Source organism: Schistocerca nitens, chromosome 5 (genome assembly GCF_023898315.1).
Source record: "Schistocerca nitens isolate TAMUIC-IGC-003100 chromosome 5, iqSchNite1.1, whole genome shotgun sequence".
In the NCBI taxonomy this organism is placed as follows: domain Eukaryota; kingdom Metazoa; phylum Arthropoda; class Insecta; order Orthoptera; family Acrididae; genus Schistocerca; species Schistocerca nitens.
In genome coordinates this window covers 626,597,998-626,619,912 of record NC_064618.1, presented here as the reverse complement: position 1 = coordinate 626,619,912, position 21,915 = coordinate 626,597,998, and the positions used below count along the sequence as shown (strand labels likewise).

At 44.4% G+C, this 21,915-nt stretch overlaps 1 protein-coding gene across 1 annotated transcript in view; it reads left to right on the top strand.

Annotated features, from left to right (window-relative positions):
- Positions 1–1,737: 1,737 nt before the first annotated feature.
- LOC126259661 (phytanoyl-CoA dioxygenase domain-containing protein 1 homolog) overlaps positions 1,738–21,915 on the top strand; it is a 73,461-nt gene continuing 53,283 nt past the window's right edge. The window contains exon 1 of the mRNA XM_049956598.1: positions 1,738–1,891. Within this exon, the coding sequence (XP_049812555.1) occupies positions 1,868–1,891 (24 nt within the window). The 5' untranslated portion in view covers positions 1,738–1,867. The remainder of the gene's footprint in view (positions 1,892–21,915) is intronic.

Here is a 21,915-nt window from a genome sequence, read left to right as displayed (position 1 = left end):
GCACTTAGCTACTTCCAAAAAAGTTTACGTATAATTTCAGACCTTAACGAAACTTTTTCTCACTGACAGCGCCTGCAAAATGATGAAAGTAAGAGGAGTTTTTCGCTTACTACATTCTCGCTGTTCATGCAGTAAAACTTCAGTATCAGGCATTACATTTTAATTTACGAGGTATGTGAGACAAATAATGAGACTGATCGTTTTATCTACCAAAGTTTTTATTTTTTTTCAGAGATTAATATTGTCCCCTTCAAATCAGTTCCCTTCAGCAGCTATACATCGGCGGAGTTGTTGTTTCCAGTCTTCGTAGCAACGCTGAAAGGCTTTAACTGATAGGGCCTCTAACATGTCGGTCACATTCTTCTGTGTATTCTCCAGAGTCTCAAAATGGTGTCCTTTTCGTTTACCAATTTTGGGAAAACAAAAGTCACAAGGAGTCAGATTGTGTGAATACGAGGGCTGTGGAACAACATGAATGCCTTTCGAGGTCAAAAATCCCGTGATGGAAGTGGCTGTGTGACCTGGGGCGTTGTCACGATGTAGCCTCCAGTTGTCTGCAATGTCTGGTCTCACTCGAAACTCCCTTTCCCTGAGCCTTCAAGGAAATTTTGTTAAACACTTGTTCGACAGTTTGCCCTGAAGTAACAATCTCCCAAGAGCACGCACACATTCGATGTTATCGTCAGGTTTTTTAGTTGAAGTTGTTTCTGGGCGAGGTTCATATTCAACGTGTTCTCGGCTTTCCAAAAATGAGTTGTGCCGGCAAAGCAGTTGTTCCCCAAAGGCCTTTTTCAACTTCTGAAAGGTTACACTAGCGTATTCCCCTAGTTTAACAGATACTTGATGGCATAAGCTTGCTCTAAATTACGCTGTTCCATTTTTGTAACAAACAATAAAAATGCAACTTCATGATGGCGCTCTCAAAAATCACGTGATTACTGAACAGAGCTGAAACTCGGACTGAGCTTCTGGAAGGAACGGACACTCCAGTCTACACAAACTGACCAGCACAGTGTTGTCAGATCACTCGAGTGTTGTCAGTCTCATTACTTTTCTCACACGCCTTATATTACTTCTTCACTACTAACTATTCGCAACAAATTTTGTAGGAAGTATCCACATATTCCACTGAATGCACTTGCAAAATAGCTATATTATTGTACGACGTAGCTCAGTAGACATCACTTTGCAAAAAACACTGAGAAGCGACAAAAACTAGCGTTTGATTGAAACGGAGCGCAAATTACCCAGAGTATACTCGTGCATTGTTAGATGATGAAAGCACTTTGCGACTTCCAACAAACCTTAAAAATAATTTCAAATATTTTGTAAACTTTACCACTTGCTTGCTTAACATAAAATATTTAACACATTAAATCATTTGTAAGGTAATCAGAACTTGGAATCTGTTTTATACATGAGAATTCGATTATTTAAAGAATAGGGGATTTATTATTACCACATAATATTACGAAATAGAGAAAGTAAAAAACTTGCGCATTTCTTTGTTTGGGCATCATTAAGGGCACCTTCCCGGCGGTCATATTGACACGTGCACTGAGTAGTAAGCTCCGTGAGCCAGTTATAAAGTAGTGATTCGCCAGATGAAAAATTATGCGGAGGAAGTACGGCGAAGAGCCCTATTTTTTGCCTAGCGTCGATGAATCGTCGCTTTCAACTTCCGCGGGACGTCAGCGTTGCGAGAATGCCCCCTGGAGCCCGAGTTTCCCGAAACACCGCGGCGCGGCGCTGGGGTAGAGCGCGGCGTTAAGTTGTGTGGCAGCGCGAGCGAGCCGACTCCCGCCAGTTGCCGATGCACGACGGTTCTCAGTGGGTGCCGCAGGTTACGTCTGCCTGAGCCTTCACAATGCACGACAGCATACGGACCAAGGTAGGTGCCAAACTCATTGTTGCATCGCGTGGCTCCTTACCTCAGCTTTCTAAGTACTCGTTTCCATCCTTGAGTGTGTAACGACCCGATTTCAAAGCAACTGGATTTTATGCTGTGTCGTTAAGTTTTAATGAACAGGACACATCGTATTTCATTCTTTCTGACCGTCAAAGTGAATTTTCGAAGATAAACATTCTTGGATAACGCCATGTGAACAATGGCGATTTGTCGTGTCCGCTTCCGTTGGATGCCAGTACCTCTGTTGACAGAACACTATTATGCTTTAGTGTAGACGCGTGTTTCCACAAAAAAAAAAATGGTTTTGAAACGAGAAAAAATTAGTAGTTCTTTCTGAAAAGTCTCGGATTAATTACTTACGTAATAGCAAACTAATATTAGGGCACTTACCGTACACGTGCTGTGAAATGTTCGATAGACAACACTATGCCATTGTGTGATACTGCCATTTGTTCTCAACGTTCTCTTCACGAACTTAGCGTGGGGTGTGTGATCATTTCCGTGTCGTCAGCCGATCTGTAATTCCTGAATTTCTAATTTATAATCAGCTGAAATACTGAAACTAAGTTTCTGCAACACTGTCAGAATATCTCCAGCATTTTCGTATAGTCATCACGTAAGATAGAGATAATAACCTCCTCTGTAACCTATTTTGGGTGTCAGAAACTGGAACAATATTCCAGCACACGTCATACAAGCTTTTTGTTGCAGTTATTTCCAATGATGAACTGCATGTATTCCAGCATGCTACCAATGATCAGTAGACTGACAGCCTCCTGTGTTTTAACTCTGTACGCTTTCCATTTTATCTTTAACGTGAGCCTATTGCAACATCAGTGTAGATCACTGGAAAAAGCTATTTTGTGACTGCGTCCCAAACTATATAACACAATAACCATTAGGTGTCACATTGTTTGGACAGTTCATTGTTAGTATATCTGGAGAAATCAGATGGGTGTAACCAGACCAAGAAAGTCTCGACTGTGTCATAGTACGTGACACTCTCACGGCTAGTTGAACTACGATACGTTAGATTAACTGGGTAATTTTCTGGTTTATAGGTAATGTCTTCGGCTAACCGTTCCTGCCGCAACACCTCATAGACGGCGAGAATGCATGGATATCATTCGTGTGATATGTTGCTGTACGCCAGACAATTCCAAAGACTTTCAGCGCCATTCAAATCTTCTGGCTTTGCGTTTTCATAAGTGATTGCTCCCAAGTGTTCCTCCTGACAAGCAGTCATATTTACAGCCATGTGGACGAGAGAATTGTCATCTTGGAAACTAGGGCTGGTGATGGTAGGCCCTCATTAGGATGTAGAGCGGACGCCAAAACATGGATGTCCATTTAAGCTGAAATGCGATTCATGCACCTCTAAAGTACAAGGTTTGTGTCTATTCATCGACTGTAAGTGGACATGCTAGGGTGCAGGAGAGAAAACGGTTGGCTTGAGTGTAATTTCACTCATGCCCCTGCAATGGAAACATCTCCAGTGCGTTCAATCGGAATCCATTCAGGGCGACAGTGACCCTTGGTAGTAATTTGTTCTTTATATCCTAGCACTTTTAGCCACGCCAAGGGGAATATGTTAGCGGAGCCATTAATAAGATTAATGCTCAGAAATAAACGTGTAAAACAGGCATTTCCCTTCTAGAATGAGGTTTGTTGTACCCAAAGACAGTCTTATCCCTTTACCATTGCGCTTCATGTTACAAACGGCAATTTGTACAAACACTCTACTGTACTAATTATGAATTAAAGACAGGTTCCCCCTTTTCCAAGTACACAATTATTATTTTCCTTTAATATACAAACATATTTCACCACAACTGTAGAATCCTTAATTGTTTTATCTTTCATTTTTCATTAAATACGTACATACAGATTTTATTTAGGGTAAGAAATAAATTACATCGGATTTTGTTGTTATCTAAATAACTTACGCACTTTAGTTTTTATTTACATTGCGTGCGCCCTGTGGTCGCAAAACGAAATCAGCCACAGCTCTAAATTAATACACTATGTCATCTGCAATCATTAGGACTGTTAGGCTATCGACTGCCCTGAATTTTCGTTAATAAACACAGCCTTTAAAATAAATATTCCTATAAAACAGTGTCGTATGTCCCTTTTTAGCCTTAGTGTCGCTACGTTTGGTTTTCATGCGCTGTGCTGTTTTTTATTTGCCAGCCAAATTGTGCCTCATCCCTTGGCGCTCAAAACATTTGAACTCTGTTCCCGACAGCCGAAGCAATTGTACCCTGCTGCACCTTGTTAACTGCACACGTTTATAATTTGATTCGTTGTTTAGAGTATTACGTGTGAGCAACTGGTATATTTATTGATGCCACAAATCCAACTGTAATTTACTACACGTTAATGATCTGTGCTTTTGGTGCAATGTTCACCACAGACTAAAACTGTACGCCTTGCCAGGACTCGCACACGGATTACCTGCTTTTGCGTGCTGCACTCTTCCTACTGTGCGTTTAGAAACTGCAGCAGCAACATAAACAACTATCAAAAAATGGCTCCGAGCACTATGGGACTTAACATCTGTGGTCATCAGTCCCCTAGAACTTAGAACTACGTAAACCTAACTAACCTAAGGACATCACACACATCCATGCCCGAGGCAGGATTCGAACCTGCGACCGTAGCGGTCGCGCGGTTCCAGACTGAAGCGCCTAGAACCGCTCGGCCACAACGGCCGTCCTAAACAACTATCCCTCGAAAGGTGATCCACAGTTTTGTTTTCAGTCCGTTGCTATTAATTACTGCAGACAATTTGCTTCTAAAACTTTCATACGTATCCGCATATACTTGTAATAAAACCATCGTTCTCCACCCATGGAACGAGGCGGTGAGACACTACACCTTCATTCCGAAGGGCGACAATTCAGATAGCCTGCTGGTCATTCAGATTTAGGTTTCCACTGGTTTCACTAAGGCAAAAGCCGGGATACTATATCGCTACGGTCGCAGGTTCGAATCCTGCCTCGGGCATGGATGTGTGTGATGTCCGTAGGTTAGTTAGGTTTAAGTAGTTCTAAGTTCTAGGGGACTAATGACCTCAGCAGTTGAGTCCCATAGTGCTCAGAGCCATTTGAACCGGGATACTATCTTTTAAAACAACAATTCCCCAATCCTTACTTCTCCACCCATTTCTCTCTATTTTGAGTTTGTCGGGTTTCATTTTTTGTTCACTCCGATATTAATCTGCCACATTCGATGTGTTCTATTTCGATACAGCGAGCTTCGGCTTTGAGCCAACTTAAGACACACTCTCCAGATATACATTAGTGTCCATTAAAATTCCGACGCCATGAAGACGACATGCAAGAAACGTCAAACTGATATGAAGTGCACTACATGCTTGCACTTCAGCGCAACTGCACTAAGTACGTAGACTAACATCATCTACATGCTGGATATAATGAAGGATTACGCAGCAGGTTTCTCATTCAGAAATCGCATTTGAATGTTGTTCTTTGGTGAGGGGATACCTAGTGCAAAAAGGAGAGCGACTGCCAGCAAGTGTCACACTTCGACAATGGCAGGGTCTTGACCTATCTAGTATGGTTTATCGTTACGCAGTATTTGCTTCTCACGATGGTGGGAATTGCACGACTGTCATGCGAGCAACGTAGATAGTTTGAGCACGGAAGGGTACTTAGCGACTGGAAAAAAAGCGCAGGTCATTCACAGTTTCAAGAAGGGTCGTAGGACAGATAGTCCTACATCATTGACGTCAGTCTGTTGTAGAATTATGGAACGATTTATGCTCATGTATTATGACGTTTTTGGAGAACGAAAATCCCCTCTATAAAAATCAACATGCATTCTGCAAACAGAGATCTTGCGAAAATCCACTCGCTCTGTTCCTCCACGAGAGCCACAGCGCTTCAGACGTCGGCGCCCAGGTTGATGCCATGTTCTTCGACTTCAGAAAGGCATTTGACACCGTCCCACACTGCCTTTTAGTGAAAAAATGTACAAATTTACTGAGAACTGGACGACATTTTCGACTGGATTCAAAACTTTCTTGCAGATAGAATTCAACACGCCTCTCTTAACGGAACAAAATCGACAGATGTAAAAGTAATTTTCGGAATACCCAAGGAAGCGTTAGTGGACCATTACTATTTACAGTTTATATAAATGATCCAGTAGAAAGCATCGAAAACTCTTTGACGCTGTTAAATGCAGTTATCTATAACGGCGGAGGAACTGACAGTTTACCCTGAACGTAAATAAATGTAACATATGGCGCATGCATAGGAAAAGAATCCACTACTGTTAAATAGTTGGAAAAGCAGATGCCAGACTGAGATTTATAGGAAAAATCTCAAGGAAATTGATGATCCACTACAGATGTGGCTTACAATGCGCTGTTCATCCATCTGGGACCCTTACCAAGTAGGGCTGATAAAAGTGACTGAGAAGATCCAACGAAGAGTGGCATGTTTCGTCGCGGGATCGTTTCGTTGGCGCGAGGACGTTACAGAGATGCTTAACGGACTCCAGTGGCTAACGGTACAAGAGATGAGTTGAGCATCGTACACATGTTTCCTATTCAAATTTCGAGAGAGTATTTCCGGGAAGAGTCGAACAACATATTATTTCCTCCCATATATGTCTCGCGAAGTGACCACGAAGAGAAAATTCGAGAAATTAGAGCTAATACAAATGCTTGCCCACAATCATTCTTCCCACTCACCATTCGCGGATGGAACGGAAAGGGGGGATCAGTTGGTTGTACCAAAAGTAATCTCCGCCACACACCGTCGTGTGCCTTGCTGAGTAGTCATGTAGATGTAGAATATGGAATCGATAGATTCAGGGTTTCCATACTCAACTCCATGCAAGAGCTGAACGATACCACGTGACTAGCACCCGAGAAGACATACGTGTTGTTTGTTCGCCAATGCAGTATCGTACAGGCACGTCACGTACCGTTGGTCACGAAATGGGCTTTTTGTAGCAATAAAAGTTACCACACCGACAGTACGATGGCGTCTCGGGCACCACGAACAGTCGGCATGGCGAACATTGTTACCACACCCCTTGACAAAGCAACAGAGATGACACACCGACAGCAGTACGCCAGACAACAGTGGACGCTGGGGTGGTACCACAACTGTCTTTTAAAACGAGTCTGACTATACCATCACGTTGGATGCATCCAAGGTGGAGGTGCTGAGGAAAACGTTACCACATTTCATTCATCATCGTCATACGAGTCAGCATCCAGCATAATACTGTGCGCTACCATTAGGTTCCTAATACCACTTCTGGTTCGCATAGCCCCTAATTAGGACAGCATGGGTTACACTTGTCAAGGGTGGTGGCTGTGCTCTAGCTTCGAAGTCTCTCTGACGTTATCTTTCAGCAAGATAACGCAAGACCACATTTTTCCCGTGTTATCCTGACCTAGCTCGATTTAGAAGACGTTCTACTGTTACCCTCGCGAGCACGTTCTCGAGATCTCTCGTCCACTGAAGCCGTCTGGTAATGGGTTGTTTGGCGGATGACGTGCCACTACTCGGCGATCATGACGACTAATCAAATCTGGTACAGAGTTAAAACAGGGCGGAATGAGGTAGCTATGCCTGTCATCCAAACTCAGTTCGATCCAGTACCCAGCCGGGTTAAGACCATTGTTGGTGCCAGAGGTGGCAGCCCTATGTATTAAATTTCGCAGCCTGTACTCACTCAAAACACCTAAAAGTTTAATCGTGTATTTTTTCTACTATACTGTAAACACAGAATAAATAAAATTTCGTTGTTTGCTATCCTTCCTGTTGTTGATATTCTAATGGCTTGCAGCGAACGTTAACTATGAGGCACCGACTGTTGAAATTTCTATTTATTTAGTATAAGGAATCTATACCCCATGTTCAATATTTAGTGATGGCTAGCGCCTACAAAGTATTATGGAACACGTGTAGAATCAAGATAAGGACAGAATAAGAAAAGGTTAGCACATCATCGGAATGAGAATTAATAAGAAAAAGACAAAATCTATGGTGGTAAGTGCAAGAAAAGTAAGAACAACTATAAAGTTGGGATAAGAAGATATAGAATAAGTTAATGATTTAAGATATAGTTGAATCATTATTACGGAAGACATGAGATCCAGTAAGAAGAATGGATTTAGCAGTTGCCAAGGTAACAATTGATGATAAGAGGAGATTTCTATGTGGGAACATGAACAGGTATCTGAGGAAGAGGCTGGCGAACTATTTTATATGGAACGTGACAGTATACAAAGCTATGACATGGACTCTGAGGAAAGAGGAAGAAAGAAGAGTAGAAGTATATGAGATGTGGGTTTGGAGGAGGATTCTTAAATCGTACGTCGGGTAGACCGTTCGCCGGGTGCAAGTCTTTCGATTTGACGCCACTTCGGCGAGTTGCGCGTCGATGAGGATGACGAGGACAACACAACACCCAGTCCCTGAGCAGAGAAAATCTCCGACCCAACCGGGAATCGAACCCGGGCCCTTAGGATTGACATTCTGTCGCGCTGACCACTCAGCTACCGGGGGCGGACATTTGAGGGATAAAATGGGTAGACAAATTGAGAAATGAGGAGTTGGGAAGCGAGAGAAATTTTAAAAGTAATCAGAAAGAGAAAACACAAATGGCTAGGTCATTGGATGGGAGGAGGTTTTTTACTGATTGATCCTGTGGAAGGAACAGTGAATAGAAAACGAAGAAGATTCCACATAGTGGATAGTATAAGGGTAGAAAACAATTACAAGACGACGAAGAGGATAGTAAATGACAGGACTGCATGGAAGGCTACACGTGAAGACTTGCCTTAGGGACGCGCGGAATGGCCGCGCGGTTAGAGGCGCCATGTCACGGATTGCGCGGCCTCTCCCGCTGGAGGGCATGGGTGTGTGTGTTGTTCGTAGCATAAGTTAGTTTAAGTAGTGTGCAAGTCTAGGGACCGATGATCTCAACAGTTTGGTCTCTTAAGAATTCACACACATTTGAACTTTTTTTGCCTTAGGGCAGAACGCTGATGATGATGACATCATTGATTCCTGGTGGCGTTAGTATTTACACAGGAAAGTTTATGCGGTATATAAGACACATAACTCGCCATTAAGTCCAATCCGAATGTGGTGGCTGGCCTTCATAAAAACTTGTTGAACAATCTCAAACACTGAGGCTTAGTTCCACCTCTTTGCTGGTCGTGATGTGTCAGTTGTATATTTATCTGGCAGACAACTGTTGAGTGTCTGTGCAGTATAGTGTTGTTTTGGATGATTATGGAAGAGAAATGAAAGAAGTGGCTGAAATCGGTGACAGCACGTAGCCTGCTCCACCTGACTAAGAGTCCAGGCGGACGGTGCGACTGGCTGATCGCCATCGTCAGTACCATTAGTTTCTCCACCTGTGGGTCCAGAGCCTTGACGTACTTTCTGAAAGCTAAAACCTATTTACGTGTGCACCGTAGGCTGTCAGATTTTTTCATATAGATGAAACTTTACTGCATCATGTATTAGTCTTGCGTCCAGGTGAAAAAAAAAAAAAGGTTCAAATGGCTCTGAGCACTGTGGGACTTAACAGCTGAGGTCATCAGTCCCCTAGAACTTAGAACTAGTTAAACCTAACTAACCTAAGGACATCACACACACCCATGCCCGAGGCAGGGTTCGAACCTGCGACCGTAGCTGTCGCGCCGTTCCAGACTGAAGCGCCTAGCACCGCTCGGCCACAACGGCCGGCTGTCCACGTGAAATGAATAGATATCACACAACCTGTAATCGTATACAGCTGGATTTTTTTTTTTCTGCATAATGCTTTTTTCACGTTGACAACAGCGTCATAGCGTGTGTCTCAGAATGCTGCTGATCAGGATAGACCGTTTATATACTCTGAGATCTTAACCAGTCCTGGTACTCCTCCTTACGACACGCTCAATGTTACATTTTTTTTCTGGTTAATCCGTGTCATTGAAGTTCACGTACACGTTAATCCCATTAGACTCCTCCTCGCATAACCTACACTTCTTAACTTTATCTATGTGGATGCAAGCGTTAATTTCCAGCCATACGTATTAACCAGAAAGTCGTCCTTAACGGGAAACGCCGTGAAATGCTGTTTCCCCAATGAATACACATGAGGTACTTACTGTTCAGCAGGCGATGTGTTAGTTATACCAGCGCTCCGGAGTCGTATCATCTGACGCACTTCTTATCTGGCCAAGTATAGCCTGAAGACGGACGCGAGCTGTCAAGATAACTCTCCAGGCCCTGACCCGCTGCAGTGAGTCTATAACATCGGCGGGATTACGCGTGTCAGAAAATTATTGAATGAGGCTTGTTGACTGCTCAGATGTCACGATCAAGGTCTATGGTTCCATTCCCCAATAAATTGCTAATATTATCTGTTAATTTAGCTTACAGTGGGACACAGGATATTATTACACATTAAGCAGCAGGTGTAAAACAGTGGTACTAACGACAAATAGATAAAACGTAGAACAAAAATAGCTTACATATATGATACGTAGTTACTTTAAATTTCATTTCTCTGTTCAGTCAAAGGAATCCTGGATTAGAGTCAGGGCGTCCTTGGCATTGCCTGGATATGATGCTAAGCTACACTCCAGCGAAATATATTCGTTGATTTGGATGTCTCGTCGCGATTGCAAAATGGATCGCCCCCTTTTTTTTGTTGGTTTTTGTGAATCGTAATACCTGTCTCCCATCTCCACTGGGACAAATCAAAGTCTTCTGTAATTAAAACTTCCGGGCTAAAAGGCCGTGGTCCAATAATAGAAATACTTCTCCCTGACGTTTCGTTGCCAGCTGCGGGCAACAACATCTGAGGTGAGTCTACGATTGGCAGCTAGGCCGTGGAGGTCCTGTTTATATAGAGCGCGTAGAGGGCGCCACCACTCGTCACGTGACAGTAAAATAGTTTTACTATTGACAACAAGTGACGAGTGGTGGCGCCCTCTACGCGGTCTATATAAACAGGACCTCCACGGCCTAGCAGCCAGTCGTAGACTCACCTCAGATGATGTTGCCCGCAGCTGGCAACGAAACGTCAGGGAGAAGTATTTCTACTATTGGACCACGGCCTCTTAGCCCGGAAGTTTTAATTACTGAAGACGCCGGCCGTGAAAGCCTACACGCTATGATTACAAAGTCTTCTGGTTTACTGCGCTTGTTTAGATCGGTTTGTACGCATGGTGATGCTTGGTGAATCTTTTTTGATTTACTTCATTGCATTTCGTTTCAACCCCCCCCCCCCCCCGCCGGCCGGTGTGGCCGTGCGGTTAAAGGCGCTTCAGTCTGGAACCGCGTGACCGCTGCGGTCGCAGGTTCGAATCCTGCCTCGGGCATGGATGTGTGTGATGTCCTTAGGTTAGTTAGGTTTAATTAGTTCTAAGTTCTAGGCGACTGATGACCTCAGAAGTTAAGTCACATAGTGCTCAGAGCCATTTCAACCCCCCCCCCACCCCCTCCAGAGGGGCAGCTGGCGGCAGCGTAATATGCTGCTCTACAGCCTACAGAAAAGTTAAAAAACATAATGGTGATAAAACGGTGACATAAAAAAACTGTAAAATGGCGAAAAGTTGTGGAATTTAAAATATAAAAACACTGCGGTGACGATGCGGATGAAGACGCACAATAAGTAGACAGACACAATTAAAAAAACAAGACGACAGTCTGGTTTCTTTACGCACGAGATAAAAACACAACTAGCGATAGTATGGTGGCTGTTCGCAACAATGACAGTGGACGCACAACACTTAAAACAGCACTTAACCTTGGTGGGTCCATATTTGTCACCATTTATGGCTGAGATGGATGAGATCGCCCGCGATAACAGTAACTGCACACACCGCAATCAGTGCTTACCGTTCGCCCTGTAGGGCATTGTAAAGCTTGTACCGAAACTTGGAAGTGATCCAGACGCATATACTGCCATACAGTGCAAGCGTCTAAGGCTGCCATTTGCATCCTTGGTGATATTTTTTATACGAGGGGCGTATGAAAAGTCCGTGCAAAGTCCGCGAGATGGCACCACCGGCGCGTATCGAGGTCATGTTTAGTTAGTAGCATCTTCGGAAAGAACGCACACTAAGTTTCAGCCATATTGGTCTATTGCTTTGTGTTTGGCATTCGTGTGAATCAAGGAAGTCGAGTGATTGTCAAAAAATGGACAAAAAAGAATATAGTGTGGTGATTAAACATTACTTTATGGAAGGCAAAAGGCCTCAGGAGACTAAAGAGAAGCTTGATAATCATTACGGTGACTGCACCTTCGATTAGCACAGTTTATAAGTGGTTTCAAAATTTTCGGAGTGGCCATATGGGCACAAGTAACGCTGAACGTTCTGGACGCCCTGTGAAGGTTATGACTCCAGAAATCATTGATGAAAGCCATGATATGGTGATGGATGACAGAAGATTTAAGGTGCATAAGATTGCTAGTGCTGTGGGCATCTCGAATGAACGTTTACATAATACACTCCTGGAAATGGAAAAAAGAACACATTGACACCGGTGTGTCAGACCCACCATACTTGCTCCGGACACTGCGAGAGGGCTGTACAAGCAATGATCACACGCACGGCACAGCGGACACACCAGGAACCGCGGTGTTGGCCGTCGAATGGCGCTAGCTGCGCAGCATTTGTGCACCGCCGCCGTCAGTGTCAGCCAGTTTGCCGTGGCATACGGAGCTCCATCGCAGTCTTTAACACTGGTAGCATGCCGCGACAGCGTGGACGTGAACCGTATGTGCAGTTGACGGACTTTGAGCGAGGGCGTATAGTGGGCATGCGGGAGGCCGGGTGGACGTACCGCCGAATTGCTCAACACGTGGGGCGTGAGGTCTCCACAGTACATCGATGTTGTCGCCAGTGGTCGGCGGAAGGTGCACGTGCCCGTCGACCTGGGACCGGACCGCAGCGACGCACGGATGCACGCCAAGACCGTAGGATCCTACGCAGTGCTGTAGGGGACCGCATCGCCACTTCCCAGAAAATTAGGGACACTGTTGCTCCTGGGGTATCGGCGAGGACCATTCGCAACCGTCTCCGTGAAGCTGGGCTACGGTCCCGCACACCGTTAGGCCGTCTTCCGCTCACGCCCCAACATCGTTCAGCCCGCCTCCAGTGGTGTCGCGACAGGCGTGAATGGAGGGACGAATGGAGACGTGTCGTCTTCAGCGATGAGAGTCGCTTCTGCCTTGGTGCCAATGATGGTCGTATGCGTGTTTGGCGCCGTGCAGGTGAGCGCCACAATCAGGACTGCATACGACCGAGGCACACAGGGCCAACACCCGGCATCATGGTGTGGGGAGCGATCTCCTACACTGGCCGTACACCACTGGTGATCGTCGAGGGGACACTGAATAGTGCACGGTACATCCAAACCGTCATCGAACCCATCGTTCTACCATTCCTAGACCGGCAAGGGAACTTGCTGTTCCAACAGGACAATGCACGTCCGCATGTATCCCGTGCCACCCAACGTGCTCTAGAAGGTGTAAGTCAACTACCCTGGCCAGCAAGATCTCCGGATCTGTCCCCCATTGAGCATGTTTGGGACTGGATGAAGCGTCGTCTCACGCGGTCTGCACGTCCAGCACGAACGCTGGTCCAACTGAGGCGCCAGGTGGAAATGGCATGGCAAGCCGTTCCACAGGACTACATCCAGCATCTCTACGATCGTCTCCATGGGAGAATAGCAGCCTGCATTGCTGCGAAAGGTGGATATACACTGTACTAGTGCCGACATTGTGCATGCTCTGTTGCCTGTGTCTATGTGCCTGTGGTTCTGGCAGTGTGATCATGTGATGTATCTGACCCCAGGAATGTGTCAATAAAGTTTCCCCTTCCTGGGACAATGAATTCACGGTGTTCTTATTTCAATTTCCAGGAGTGTATTTTGCATAAGCATTTGGACATTAGAATGATGTCCGCAAGATGGGTTCCGCGATTGCTCACGCTTGATCAAAAACGGAATCGCGTGACGTGTTTGCAAGGATGGTCTGTATCTGTTCAGGAAGAATCCGCAGGACTTTAAGCGTCGTTTCGTCACTGTGGATGAAACATGGATACATTACTATACTCCTGAGACCAAACAACAATCTAAACAATGGGTTACCAAGAGAGAACCTGCACCAAAAAAGGCGAAGACCATTCCTTCAGCCGGAAAGGTTATAGCCACTGCCTTTTGGGATTTGTAAGGAATAATCCTCATCGACTATCTGGAAAAGTGTAAAGGCACCTGAGATCGCATATTATTCATCGTTATTGGACCGTGTGAAAACCGAGCTGCAAGAAAAACGCCGGCGATTGGACTGCAAAAAAGTCCTTTTCCATCATGACAATGCACCAGCACACACGTCAGCAGTGATGGTCGCAAAATTAATGGAAATAGGATTCCAACTCGTTTCACATCCCCCCTATTCTCAAGACTTGGCTCCCTCGGACTACTATTCGTTCCCCAATTTGAAGAAATGGCTGGTGGGACAAAGATTTTATTCAATCGAGGAGGTGATTGCAGCAACTAATAGCTGTTTTGCAGACTTGGACAATTCCTATTATTCGGAAGGGATCAACAAATTAGAACAGCGTTGGACGAAATGTATATGTCTAAAAGGAGACTATGTCGAAAAGTAAAAAAAGGTTTACCCCAGACACGTAAGTAGTTTTTATTTTTGCACGGACTTTTCAAACGCCCCTCATATGAGCTCTACGCCAAGGTCTAGGCATGTTCCTGTGCTTAACGTTTTTCCTCCTAATGCTGCAAACATCATCAGAGGCTATAAAGACTTAGATAGTAGTTTCAAAGCCAACGACCTCGCCGCGTACTTAACAGTGGTTCTTGTAAGATCATTGAAGTGGACGGGTGACCGTCCGCTTCTGCCGAACGCTGTCGGCAGGTGGGGTACCTTCAGCCCTTGTGAGGCCAAATGAGGAGCTACTTGATTGAGAAGTAGCGGCTCCAGTATCGAAAACTATCAACGACCGGGAGAGCGGTGTGCTGCCCACCTGCCACTCTACATCCACATCAAGCGGCGTCTATCATCTGAGGATGACACGGCGGTCGGTCGGTACCGTTGGGCCTTCCGAGTCTTGTTCGGACGGAGAAGTAGATTCAAACTCAATTAACTGGCTTAGTCTTTACAGCCTCTGATAATATCTCCAACATCTGGAGACGAAACCTTAGGCAGGGAATAACGCTCATACCACAAAAATTATCAAGGGTTTACGTGCTGCCAACGTTGTAAACTAGTAGAACAAAGACTTCAAGCAAAACACTCACTGATCGCTAATATCATTGTCTGTGCCCAGACGCATATACGAGTAGTTGCTGTGAGACGTAGAGGCTGTTACTTATCTTACTGTTGGTACAACCAGGACAACCATGGCACCGCGGGTCAGTTTCAGATGCTCAGCATTCATTCTCTCAGAGAGAAAACTGAAGTCACAACTTGTATTGTATTGTATGTTAACCGGGGACCTAGAAACGACGGAGAGGCTTCGTCCACGCCACAGCCGCAGTAGTCCACAACCCCACGACGACTACCGCAGTCCACTTCACGCCTCCGCCGCCCCACACCGGACCCAGGGTTATTGTGCGGTTCGGCCCCCGGTGGACCCCCCCAGGGAACGTCTCATACCGGACGTTTGTAACCCCTATGTTTACGTGGTAGAGTATTGGTGGTGTACGCGTACGTGGAGAACGTGTTTGCGCAGCAATCGACGACATAGTGTAACTGAGGCGGAGTAAGGGGAACCAGCCCTCATTCACTGAGGCAGATGGAAAACCGCCTAAAAACCATCCACAGATTGGTCGGCTCACCGGACCTCGACACAAAACCGCCTGGCGGATTCGTGCCGGGGACCAGGAGCTCCTTCCCGCAAGGAAAGCCGTGCGTTAGACCGCACGGCCAACCGGGCGGGCAAGTCACAACTTACTTGCAATATACTGCAAGTCCAACAAAATGATATCCATCCGATCATTCACCAGAAAAATGCAGCCCTAATTGCAGCACATATATATTGTTTCTTCCACGGTTTCCCTGTATGAAGTGCGTTCTGTCCGTTGAAAATGTACATTTTCACTTACGTTAGTGCCAAGCCCACCAGGGCAACCAAAGAAGTCAATACCAACGCCTACTGACCGACACAACCTGACGAGTAATATCTCATGTACAAATTAAATACCTCTTTGGTTCAATGCCATTACACAGTGAACTTCTTACTGGAGTTCAGAGTCGTTCAAAAAATAGCGATTTATTTCAGTTATGTATTCATATTACTCTGAACTTACTTTACTGTGCTATCACCAGTTATACCTGACACAAATTTTAACCTGCACAGATAATTAATTCCCAGTGCTGCTACGCTCGTTCGCATTCCAGGACGAACCTTTCGGGATGTGATGGAGTGCGCGCCGTTGTGAAACTTCCTAGAACTACGGTAAAAATATGTGCCGGTCTCGACTGGTGTTCTGGCAGTTAGCTGTAATCTGCCAGCAAGTTTCAAATTTTGCTATGTTCCTATAAGATATCTGGACTTCATTTTCACTGAATTACAGAAAGGTGGCATTTTGTCACAAGAAGAAATCTAGGGTTTTCTTTTATTATTTAATGAACGAAGTAGTCTAGATCACGCTTTTATCTATGACTGATTTCAGTCGAATTTGGGAACCTTTAGATTTACCTGTAAAATGCAAGACTGGTTCTTTTCTCACCTTTCCTCTTCACCGCTGCCTTGGTAATCCTAATGGAGTGCTTTTTTTCTGAAAGTAGAATTTTATCTGTTGGGACACTATTTTTGACTTTACTATGTCTGTCGGGAAAATTTTGTAGGTTCGTTTGTTGTCGAACTGAATCACGTGTCGGAGGAAGAAAGGAAAAGCCAGATCAGGTTTTAACTTCTTTTAGACGACAAGACTAAACGCAATCACGAATTGGAAAATGAAATCGGCCGTTTAGTTTTAAAAAAAAATTAGAAAAATGACGGAAACCTTATCACTGTGAATTTGAGATGACTACGGAATGAAATAGAATATTCGTATGGCATTATTGGGCTGGAGATTGCGTTTGGAGTAGGCTGGTGAGAATCTTTCTAGTTGAAGCCAGTACGCACATAGTGGCGAGCTGACAGACGAAAATGGAACAGAGAACTAAAATAATAATACAAAAAAAAAAAAGAATTGAAGACTAAATAACTGAAAACTGATAGATGAAGTCACCAATAAACTTGTTTTTTTTTTTTTTTGTGGTTCAAAATGGCTCTCACCACTATTGGACTTAACATCTGAGGTCGTAAGTCCCCTAGAACTTAGAGCTACTTAAACCTGATTAACCTAAGGACATCACACACATCCATGCCCGAGGCAGGATTCGAACCTGCGACCGTAGCGGTCGCACGGTTCCACACTGAAGCGCCTAGAACCACTCGGCCACACCGTTATTTCTGTGTCTGTTTCGTGTTTGCTGTATTGTACTGTATATATACAGGGTGATTATAATTAAAGTTAAATTTTCAAACCGCTGTAGAAATAACATCGCTGGTCAGAATGACGTCAAATTGCAACAGAATATTATCGGAGAAGGAGAAAAACATATAACAGAAGAAAATTAAAATAGTTACAAAATGTAGCAATAGATGGCGCTATAAGTATCATAATTTAATAATAGTCGACTACAAATGACAAATGAATCATACAACAATGCCTAAGGTGTACGTTTGACGTTAAACAAACTGTACTATTCAGTGTGCATGGGTGTACAAGTGTGATACTGTTAGTTACGTAAGCCCATCCACCACGGCAAGGTCATATCACATCGGATGGGAAAAATCGGTTTTTAATTGACTTCAGACCAAAAACCACATAAAAAGCATCAATAAAAATCAAATCGGATTATTAATTTCCGTGTGACTGGCGCAAAACACGTTCAATATGCTGTCCACCGTTTTCTGCAACAAGTTGAAATCGAGAAATAGCATGTTCCACAACTGATCGAAGTGTTTCCGGGGTCACGTTCAGAATGTGTCGCGCAATACGTGCCTTCAATGCAGCAAAGTTTGCAATCGAAACACTGAACACAACATCTTTCGGATAGCCCCACAGCCACAAGTCACTCGGATTAAGATCAGGTGATCGGTACGGCCAGGCTGTAGCGGAATGGCGGCTGCTAATTCTAGCATTCCCGAAATGGCGCTTCAGCGGCTGTTTAACTGGATTTGCGGAGGTGCTCCATCTTGCATAAAAATGATCCCATCCACACATCCACGCTGTTGGAGAGCTGGAATGACGTGGTTGCGCAAAAGACATTCATAGCGCTTACCAATGACGGTGCAGGTAACAGGACAGGAAGCACCTGTCTCTTCTAAAAAATATGGCGCAATGATAAATGATGCCGTAAACCCGTACCACACAGTGACCTTTTCATGATGAAGTGGTACTGGTTGATTTGCGTGTGTATTTTCCGTTGCCCATATTCGACAATATTGTTTATTGACATATCCTGTTAGATGGAAGTGGGCTTTGTCTGTCCACAAAATCTTCCACTGTCAATCATTGTCCACTTCCGTGCGAGCGAGGAATTCTAAAGCAAAGGTCTCTTTTGCTGGTAGGTCAACAGGAAGCAACTCGTGTACATGGTAATTTTTGAATGGATAGCAAAGAAGGATGTTTCGTAGGATTTTATGCACCTTGCTCACGGGTATGTCCAATGTTCGTCCAATTCTCCGTGCAATACACGTTTGCACACCACCACTCGTCTTCTCCTGCATTGCTGTGGTCACTGCTTCCATGGACGTCGAATCAATTCGTTCCTTCCCTCTACCAGATTGCACACCAAAATAACCGTGTTTTCGAATTTCCGAATAATTTTCTCCAAACTCACAGCAGCCATCGTACCAACGCCTTTTTTCAAACCTTTCAGTGTCCGGAACTTATGCAGAGCGGCGTATGCACGGTCACCATTTTTGTAATACAGCTTTACAAGAAGAGAACGATTCTACATTGAAACAGTCATGGCGAACGTCGCAGACGCCAAAGGAGGAAAAGCCGTGTACCCGGCGTGTTTATACCAACTACAATGGGTCGTGCGCATGACAGGTGTTTTCATTTACGTATTCGGACACATGCAACGCCATCTATTGATCAATTTTCAAACTATTTTTTTTCTTGTGCCATACGTTTTCCCCCCTTCTCCTATAATATTCCGTTGCTATTTGACGTCATTCTGACCAGTGGTGTTATTTCTACAGCGTTTTGAAAGTTTAACTTATAATCACCCTGTATTATACAGCGCACTGAACGCTGAGGAAGTGGTGCATCATTGGAAATTGAAAGAACACTGACGGCAATGTGCAATGAAAACAACACAGATCTACGGATTGGTGTAAGGCGCGGTATCTGGCTGTCACCAATGAAGCTGCTGTTTGGAATTTTCCATAGGACATTGTCTTCTCAAATAAGCAGAACTGCTTCGGCGGTTCAAAGGAATTTTTAAGCGGTTACAACGGAAATACAGTAAGCACCATAGCTGACCTTTCATACTTCCGCACACTGCTAAGACTAAACACAAAACTATGTATCCAAGTAGCTGTATGTTCTCGCACACTCGCATAATGTACACCATGTTATTCCTACTCTTCGGTGTTAGGCCGTTATCTTCGGGCCGGATAGTTCTTTCCGCCTGCTTCGGCAGGCGGACTATAATGTTGGACGGAATAAGCGGGGAGCATATTGCGAAAGTTGCTATTAATACGCTGCATTCTGCCTCGGGGAAACGAGGTTGACGCCCCACGGGCTTCTCAAAACGTCTGGTGGCTAGTTGATTAGTTGGTTGATTCTTTCACTGATCATCTTCAACATACGCACTGACAGCAACACCTCGTGTGTTGTTAGAATGAAATGGTAACATCGACAGTTTTCAGATGCTAAAAGTGGCAAAACGTAATCATTTGGAAGAAACTGTCTATAAAACTGTGCATCATTGAAATAATATCATCACGCAAAAGTAAAATATTGTGAAAGAGAAGGCATAACAGATTCAAAGTTTTTATCAAATCTGCCTGACAGAAAGAGCGGATATTAGTTCCGTACCGACCATACAGCAACAGGCATTCAAAATTTGAAGCAATCAGACGTTGTGAACTTCATGGTTCTATTTTAGGTCTTATGTTTCTGATATACATTAATGATATCCGTTTGAAAATTTTCCCCTTTCTGCAGACGATACCAGTACTGAAATAAAGAAGTATTACCAGCCCCCTTTAATGAAACGGTTGTGGTATGTGAACACTTTGTCATATTACTGTAGTAAATACAACACCCTGAGCAAGGTCACTTGCAGTCAAGTCCGAAACAACATGGCGACGCGATCTCCAACTCGGGAACGCTTTATTGGTAATGACAGACTAGTCCTCTTTCTTAAAGGGTAGCTTGCAAAATATCTAAAAACATAATTGTATTGTTGGCGGCAATAGGTTTATCATTACAATTCTAAATAACTCAGTACATGCGATTCACTAATTGTCGTAAAACTCCAAAAGCTATAAAAACAGTCTGCTCAAACATCGGAATACAAAGTGTAAAAACTGTTAAGATCGTGGTCTATTTGCAGTCGCGATAAAGTGATTGGAAAATCCACTGCTGAAAAATTAATAAAGCATCTTAGTTCATCTACACCCTGAGAGGGCGAAAGCCATGGACAGCGATATGCTCTTATTCAGATGGCTGTAGTATCGCGTAATTGAGGCGTAAAGAGCAGTACGTTGGCGGAGATGTCACTTGTACTCAGGTGATACATGTGAAAAGGTTTATGACGAGAATATGGCCGAGCGACGGTAACTATCAGACTTTGAACGCCGAATTGCAGATAGAGATAGACGCATGGGACAGTTTATTTCGGAAATCGTTTGCGAATTCAAAGTTCCGAGATCCTCAGTGTCAAGAGTGTGCCTGTAATACCAAATTTCACGTACTACATCTCGCAACAGACAACGCAGTGGCCAACGGCCTTCACTTAATGACCGAGAACAGCAGCGTTTGCCTAGAGTTTTCGGTGTTAACAGACAAGAAACAGTGCGTGTAATAACAGCAGAAATCAATACGGCATGTACGACGAACATGTCCATTAGAACAGTGCGGCGAAATTTGGCGTTAATGAGCTATGGCAGCAGTAAGAGTGGCGCTACATCGCCTTCAGCGCCTATTCTGGACTCGTGACCACATCGGTTGGATCCTAGACGACTGGCAAACCGTGGGATGGTCAGCTGAGTCCCTGTTTCAGTTGGTGAGAGCTGATGGTGGCACGGTCCGCACGAAACCATGGACCCCAGTTGCCAACAGGGCGCTGGTGGTGGCTTCATAATGGTGTGCTGTCTTTGCGTGGACTGGACTGGGTACTATGGTCAAACCGAGTTATTCATAGACTGGAAATGTTTATTTTTGGCTTCTTACAGAACATCTGCAACCATTCAAGCACTTCATGTTCCCAAACAACAATGGATTTTTTAAGGACAGCCATGCGTCATTGAACTGAGCCACAACTGTTCGCGATGGCTTGAAGAACATTCGAGCGAATGATTTGATCACGCAGACTGCCCGACAAGAATCCCGTCGGACATTTATAGGAGATCACCGACAGGTCAGTTTGTGCACAAACTCTTCCACCGGCAACACTTTCGCAATTATTAACGGCTCTAGAGTTAGTATGGCTCAGTATATCTGCAGGGGACTTCCAACCACTTGTGGAGTACATGCCATGTCGAACTGCCGCAGTACGCTGGGCACAAGGAGATGCAATATGATATTAGGCGGTATCCCCTGAATTTCGTCACCTCAGTGCATTTTCAGTACGCATGAATGCTGCGAAATACAGATGATTTAAAAATGAAGAAGCTGTTTCATTCTGCATAAGCAGATTTACAAAGAAGTTATGCGTAAGTCTTGAAAGTCTCTTCGGGTTTGCTGCCGGATCCTAAAATCAAC